General features: G+C 31.6%; 1 protein-coding gene across 4 annotated transcripts in view; it reads left to right on the forward strand.

Annotated features, from left to right (window-relative positions):
* The window catches only part of LOC106461435 (E3 ubiquitin-protein ligase HERC2-like), a 295,564-nt gene that overhangs the window by 31,530 nt on the left and 256,791 nt on the right, over positions 1-7,243 (forward strand). For all 4 annotated transcript variants that reach the window (XM_022388408.1, XM_013921254.2, XM_022388410.1 and 1 more), the window contains exons 7-8: positions 1,987-2,169; positions 3,499-3,604. In XM_022388408.1, coding sequence (XP_022244116.1) covers positions 1,987-2,169; positions 3,499-3,604 — 289 coding nt within the window. The remainder of the gene's footprint in view (positions 1-1,986; positions 2,170-3,498; positions 3,605-7,243) is intronic.

The raw sequence follows: 7,243 nt of genomic DNA on the forward strand, positions 1-7,243 counted from the left end.
TAAAAATAGATAAAATTTGCATTTTATGGAGGATACAATTTTTTGGGGATGTCAGAAAAATGTACCAAACCATTAAAAGTAATAAGTTCAAATCTGTAGCAAATATAAATATTGTAATCATTTCTTATAAATACAATTTCCTAATGTAATTTTCCAAAATATTAAAGGTCATAATGCAAAAAACTAAATTTATTAAAAGTAATAGGCTTTATGTTTCTTAAACTACCTACATTTGTCAAAGTATTTATGAATTTTCAAAAATATTCGTCCACTAGTTTTATTGTTGGAATGAAATATAGCAAGACTTGCATTGCCTACTAAGAAATTTAGTAGCCGGTAGTCATCGGGTTAACCATATCACTTCAACTTGGCCAAAGTGCTTATGTCATGACCTTTTATAGAGTTACGTTAGTGACTTTATTATTAATATATGTTAATTAACAGGGCATTAAAACATAATTTATAATTCAAGGTTTTCTTTTATACAACTTTTTTAATTTTAAAAGGAAATATTTAAGTAAATTTCCAATCTTTACTTCTCTGTGTCATGTGACCCATCTCCCCTTTCATTTCTCATTTTCAGATTTTATCTGTTCCATTTTATGGGTTTCATAGTGCCCAACCCATTAGAAACACAAACTGTAGATATTGACAGGTTAGAATATAAAATTAGAACCTCCCACCTTGTTTTTATGAGAAATCAGTAAATTTATAACAACCATCACTGAAGCCCTATCCATCTCTTCACATTTTTGAAGCCACTTATTTACTACTTGATATGTGGACATGTTTATAACCCATGGAAAGAGCATATTCTGAACTACATAAATCAGATGATTTTCTGTTTAGTTTTAGTGGTTAGACCCAGGAGTTTGAAAGGAAAGCTTAATGTGTGTGGACTAAAGTTGTTGCTCCAAGCATTAATGGATTTTTTAAACTTATTTATAGCTTAGTTAGATAGCCAGATAGATTGTAGTAGTTTTGGGACATTCTATTCTAATGCTTGCTTTTTTGTGTGTATTCTAAAATGCATATTTTAAAGCTACATAAAGATTTATTTAAAGTAACGTAGTGAACAAAATTAGGCCTAGTACAGTTATGGTTTTAACTTGCAAATACCATGTTGGTTGTGCATTTTGCTTGTTGTGTTTACAATAAATGCCAGTGATCTACCACTGTGATTCATTGATGTTTGAGGGTAGGAACTATAGGAATAAACAATGAAATTAAAAAAAAAACAAATGTGAAAAGGTCAACAGTTGAAAGTGTGAAGATAGAAAGGAAGAAGAAAAAGTATTTTATTTCATATTTTTCAACTTTTCATTACACTTTACATTGATGATTTTGTCACAATTAGTGTTATGACAGAAGATATAAAACTTTCGTTATTTGTTCAGGAAGTTTTAGAGGTTGTGCAAATGAAATATGAAAACTGTAAGGTGAAAAAAAAGTACTTTTATTCTTAACATGAAAATGATTTTCATTCAGATTCAATGAGTAAAAGCTTCAGATATTCACATGCAGGTCTTTAGTAGAAATACTTTATTACAGATTCTGATTTTTTTGTACAACGGACGTGTAATGTTTACTAAAAGGTTGCCAATTTTATGAAGATATATTTAGTCAATTTCGAAGTATAATAAATAGTACCATGTATAGTTACACAGATATAGGGTTGGTCCGATGGACCAATGCTGTTGATATAGGGCTAATGAAAGGAGTAGAGCCTGTGCTTCTGCTGGTGTTAAAAACTCCTCTGGCACATAACCATACCAGCCACAAACATAACTTTACTAGCACACACGTACATGCTCAGAAAAGTACATATATGCCTATGCAGGTGACAAAATGTACAGTGAAAATGAGCAGAAAATAATATTTTCCACTTAGTGATATGTTGATAGAAACTTTTTTTATATTTATTATGTTTGTTTTATATGTTTACTTTTGAGATTATGTGGTTTTTTATGTCATTTTTCCTTTCAGAGATATCAATGTTGGAACAGGTAGTTCTCGGGGTTGTGGGCAAGTTCCTGTACCTGATCAACAAGTTGCTCTTGCCTTGCTGTTAGAGCTAGCAGTACAGAGGGGATCTTTGAGTCACATCCTCAATGTTGTGTTATTATTGTTAGAACTTTGGGATTCTGGCAAATGTAAACAAGATAACCGGTAAGAAATAGTGAAACTGCCTTGTATATTTTTTAAGTTTTTCTGTATTATTATTTTGATTTCAATTTGATTGGTTTAAAATGACATGTATGAGGTCAGTGTCATTAGATCTTTATTGATTTGAAGGCTTCTGTTTTCTGAGGACATTACTTGTGCTGTAGTTCTATTGTTTTTAAGCACTTTTATGAAACTACGACCTTAGGCATACAATTATTATACCTCTAATATGAATTCATTCAGTTACTTATGCTTTAATCATACATAAAATAATAGCCAATAACAAAATATCTTAAGAGATGTTATTTTAAAAGTACTTTGTTATGAAGTATTTTTTCCAAAAATTAGTGTTCATTAGATTTATAAGCTTTTCTAAAAAATGGATTACCAGTAGATCAAATTATGGTCATCCTGAAAAATATTTGCAATACTTTTTGATATATCTTTCATATTGTGAGTAAAACTAATATGGGTGTGGAGCAGAAGAAGCTCTGGCGTGTGTATTTTAATTCCAGTATTTCCTTATGATACATAAACAGAACAACATTTCTTATTAAGTTTATTTGTAAGCTATTGTTTACTGTTGACAAGTTTTTGTTTCTTTGTAAATTTAAACCATATAAAACTGTAAATATAATGAAAATGTATTAAACATCAAAGTGAGTTGATAATGTGCATGTAGAAAACTATGCATTTTACTTTTCTCTGTATATCATAGTTACCAGTTATTATTGATTCTGAGTGATTTTACTCTGAGAACACTTGTCTTTAATTACATTTGAAATTTAGGCAAAATCTTAAAGTATGAAACAATGGAGAGATTTAAAAAATATTCATATTGGCCAATCAGATATTGATTAGGTAGAGCTCTATATACAGTTCAGATTTGTGCTTTAAGTTGATTAATTGTATTCTACTTCAAAATCTAATGAAGAATCAAGTATGTAAGGAAGAAATTGTTTTTTTATTTATGTGGGTGATTACACTAATGCACATTTTATGTTAGCCTTCAATATATAAAATATTTCTCATGGTAAGTGGAAACCTTATAAAACTAGAAGCTCTCAGTTACTGTTTATAATGACACTTTTGTTCTATACTATATTGTAGTTTATGGTAGTATTTCTTTTGTGTGTGTGTGCGTGTGTAATGTAGAATGTTTTATTATACTTGCCTGCTGTAGAATTTATATATTTTTTCAACAGAATTCTAGAATATTTTAGTTTTATATTTTGTGATTAAGAGAAAAAATTAGCTTAGAAATTAAAGATTAAATGAATTTAGTTTCAGTTTAACCTGTTTTTTTTTAAATTAATTTTCTTTATGTTTCAGGGTTATAGTGCATGGAACAAGTGCTCCCTTGGTTCCATTACTCAGGAGATTTGACACTATAACCAGCTTAAAATCTAAAACTCCAGAACCAGAAAATTGTGATGAGGTAGGTTGTATTCCTATTTTTTTCATTATATGAGGAGTTTTGTTTAATGTATGTTGGTAGCTAGCATAGTAAGAGAAGTATGACTGATGTTACTGTTAATAAAATGTTTAACTAACATGATTATAATATGATTATATTGGGTATTAAAACTGACTGAATTTGGTGCCATTTTCCTTTGTGTAGTTGTTAGTCATCAAGAAAATGAAATATATAGGATAATAAATTGCATATTTTGAGAATCAGTGTGATCAGTTAATTAAAAAAATACAATTTCAGCTACTAACCGATTTGAATATTACATGTTAGTGAATAAAACGTAAAAATAATTACTACAGGTCAATGTAAAGCTCTTGAATTGCACTTCGTATATATACATAACAGATAACTTTTAATTATTCAAATGAAAATCCAACAGATCACTCAGTTATTTGATTTAATAAATTCAACATGGTTTAATTTCATTCCTTTTTTCATATTAATTGTTTTAAATGTTTCTCTGGGATTCCCAAAATTGCTTATGCACTTATGAACCTGACTGATTGCTATTTCACCTTTCTTTATATAGCTAGAGGTGTATTATTTTTGAATTACTTTGTATTTATAGAAGTTATGTTTGTTTTTGAATTTCGCGCAAAGCTACACGAGGGTTATCTGCGCTAGCCATCCCTAATTTAGCAGTGTAAGACTAGAGGGAAGGCAGCTAGTCATCACCACCCACCGCCAACTCTTGGGCTACTCTTTTACCAACGAATAGTGGGACTGACCGTCACATTATAACGCCCCCACGGCTGAAAGGGCAAGCATGTTTGGTGGGAGGGGGATGCGAACCCTCGACCCGCAGAATGCGAGTCGAGCGTCTTAACCACCTGGCCATGCCGGGCCTAGAAGTTATGTAAAATCCAAAATTAAATTCAATTGCAACAGTTGTATTGGGTTTAATATATTCTTAATTCTATTTGTAAAAGTTCCATAAGTGGCTATAGAGAAGATTTTTGCATTGTTAAAAGTGATTGGCTAAATCTTGAAACTTCTATGTACTTCATGTGTGTTAGAAGAGTTTTTTAAAGTAGGTCTTTTGTTATGTTATGTGCGTACATTATTAATAAATATTTCAACAGGAACATGTAATAAACTTGTATCTTGTTTTGGTGATGGACTTGTTGATTGTATTGCCTTTTTTTTGTATTATAGTAAAAAACATATTCTGTTTCAGTTTTTAACTGTTTTTTTGTTTGTTTGTTTGGATCTTTTCCATCTTTAACCATGAAAGGGTATGAAGGTATTGGCAGTATCCAGTAATTTTGTAATTTTATGATTGGATGGACAACAAAATAAACTTTGGCATATACCTTCTACTTAATTCAAGAAGGGCTTGAACTTATAGAAGAAACCCAAAACACACATAGGATTAATTGCAGAAACTTTAAGAGTAACTTTAAAAAAACTATTCAAAGCTATCTAAGCTATAAAGTCTAAGGTGGCCTACATCAGAATAAAAGTTTTCTTTAGACCTTCTAAACCATTTTTGATCACAAAACTGCTGGAATAGTCAAACGCATTAAAATTTCTAAAAGAAAGTAAATTTTATGTTTAAAAAAAATGCCTTACAATTTAATATGCCCAATTAAGTTAGTGAGGCAAATAACAGAATTTCACGTTCATAGTCAATTAACCCTACTGTCATGTTTGTTGACTTACATTCAAAATTTTATTGAACTACTATTCTATGAATGTATGTCAATAAGTTATATATTAAATTGTGTATTGTAGTTTAAGTTTTAGTATTATACATAAACTAATTTCTTAATTTCAAAGTAAATATTAAAAAATAATCCTAAATATCAAGTTTTGTGTGTAACGTGTCATGTTGAATCCAGCATTGGATGTTTGTGATGTCCAAATACAAAGTCTATAGTTTCTTAAGAATTAAATACAAAAATTACTTATATTGATAAGCTAGAATGTAAAATAAGAACCTCCTATCTTTTCTATTATCTGAGATATTAATATATTTATAGAATCAACCAAGGTGGCCCTACCCACCTCTTCAATTTTTGAAAATACCTGCTTACGTACATTTACTTTGCCCAATGACGTGTATAACCAATCGAAAACTGAGAATGTCTCCCTAATGGTTTTCTCAACCTTTGCAAAGTACTTGCATGGTAAACTCTTTCTTTTTATGCTAGATTCCAAGCGTTATGTAAGGTAAGACATTAGTGAGCTCAAAATTTCATATTTTTTTAGACCCAAATACAGCTTAGTTGCTAAGCTTGATAAATTATAGTGGAACTCTGTGGTATTGATATAATATTTTTTTATTTTTGCTTATTTCAAAATATATATATATAAAACCTAAAAAAATTATTTTGTTTCTATGAGTGTGAAATTTGATAAGGCTTAGCAACCTACAGCAAGCAGCAAAGGAGTACAAAGTTCATAATTAGAGGAGATAATTGATTGCTATACTCCTTTATTTTCTGTTCTATGTTTTAAGACAAATAAGTTTAAGAACTTATTTGTAAATAGTAATAATATATATGATGTACTATAACTGAAATGTGACTGTATTTTACAAAATACTAAGTCCACTAAAACACAGCCAAGACAGTTCAATTTGTAAAGGCCAGTTTTATATTCTTGGATCAGTAACATGAGTGCACGTGCACCGCATCTTTGCAACTTCTGTAATGTTAGCCAGGCATGGCTGAAAGGTCAGTATAATAAAAGGGTAAAGACTCTGTTTTTCCAGCCCCAGTTTTTTGGGTCAGTCACATAATGCTGACAATTAGGAAAGTTTACCAACCTCGCCTTTCCTCCAGCTTATTGATCAGGTATGTCAAATTGTACATGTTTCGCCTTTAGCCCTGTTTTCTTTCTTTGGTGAAAAGCCCCATTCTGATTATTATGCATTTCCTCCCTCACCTGACATTCTTGTTCATGCTCAATGTTTTGCTGATCAGTTGCTGTCGGGTGTTGGTATACCCTATCCCACTTGGTTGTTGGACCAGTATTCTTTCCTTTACCAATGTGCCTTGAATCCCCATTTGGATTCCAAATGTCTAGATCCTATCCTTCCTTTGTAGGGCTCAAATCCTGAAGCTTTGATCCATTTTAATCATTCCCAGTTTTAGGAATTGGCTTGCTTTGACCACCCTTTTATGTCTAGTCTTTTTGTTTGGTCCATCGCCTCAGCTCAGGGGTTCACCCCTTGTGTAGCATCTTTACTTACCTGTACCATTTGTCCTTCCTCTTTGTCCGTGTACCAGAGATGCTGGTCTACCTTCAGTGGTCCATTCGCCATTGCTTCCATCCTTCTGTTTCTCATCTGTTCTAGTTCTTTACCTGGTTATTTGATCAGGGTCTGTTCGTGTTCACTGTTGCTAATTGTCAGGCTGCCCTTTCCAACACCTTCTGTTTCTCTCATTTTCACAAATCCTTCTCCTCCCCAATTATTTCTCTCCTTTTCCATTCTTTTCCTCTAGTGCACCCTCCCTGTCCTTTTGTGCTTATGGATTGGGATCTCAGTGTGGTTCTTCTTGCCCTGTCTTGTCCTCCCATTGGATTTCTGTACCTGATGAGGGGACTTCCTAGGGAAGGTTCTGTATTTTCAGTTACCTCCTCTGGAATCTAAACATC

The sequence above is a fragment of the Limulus polyphemus genome, unplaced genomic scaffold (assembly GCF_000517525.1).
Source record: "Limulus polyphemus unplaced genomic scaffold, Limulus_polyphemus-2.1.2 Scaffold959, whole genome shotgun sequence".
Taxonomy (NCBI): Eukaryota; Metazoa; Arthropoda; class Merostomata; order Xiphosura; family Limulidae; genus Limulus; species Limulus polyphemus.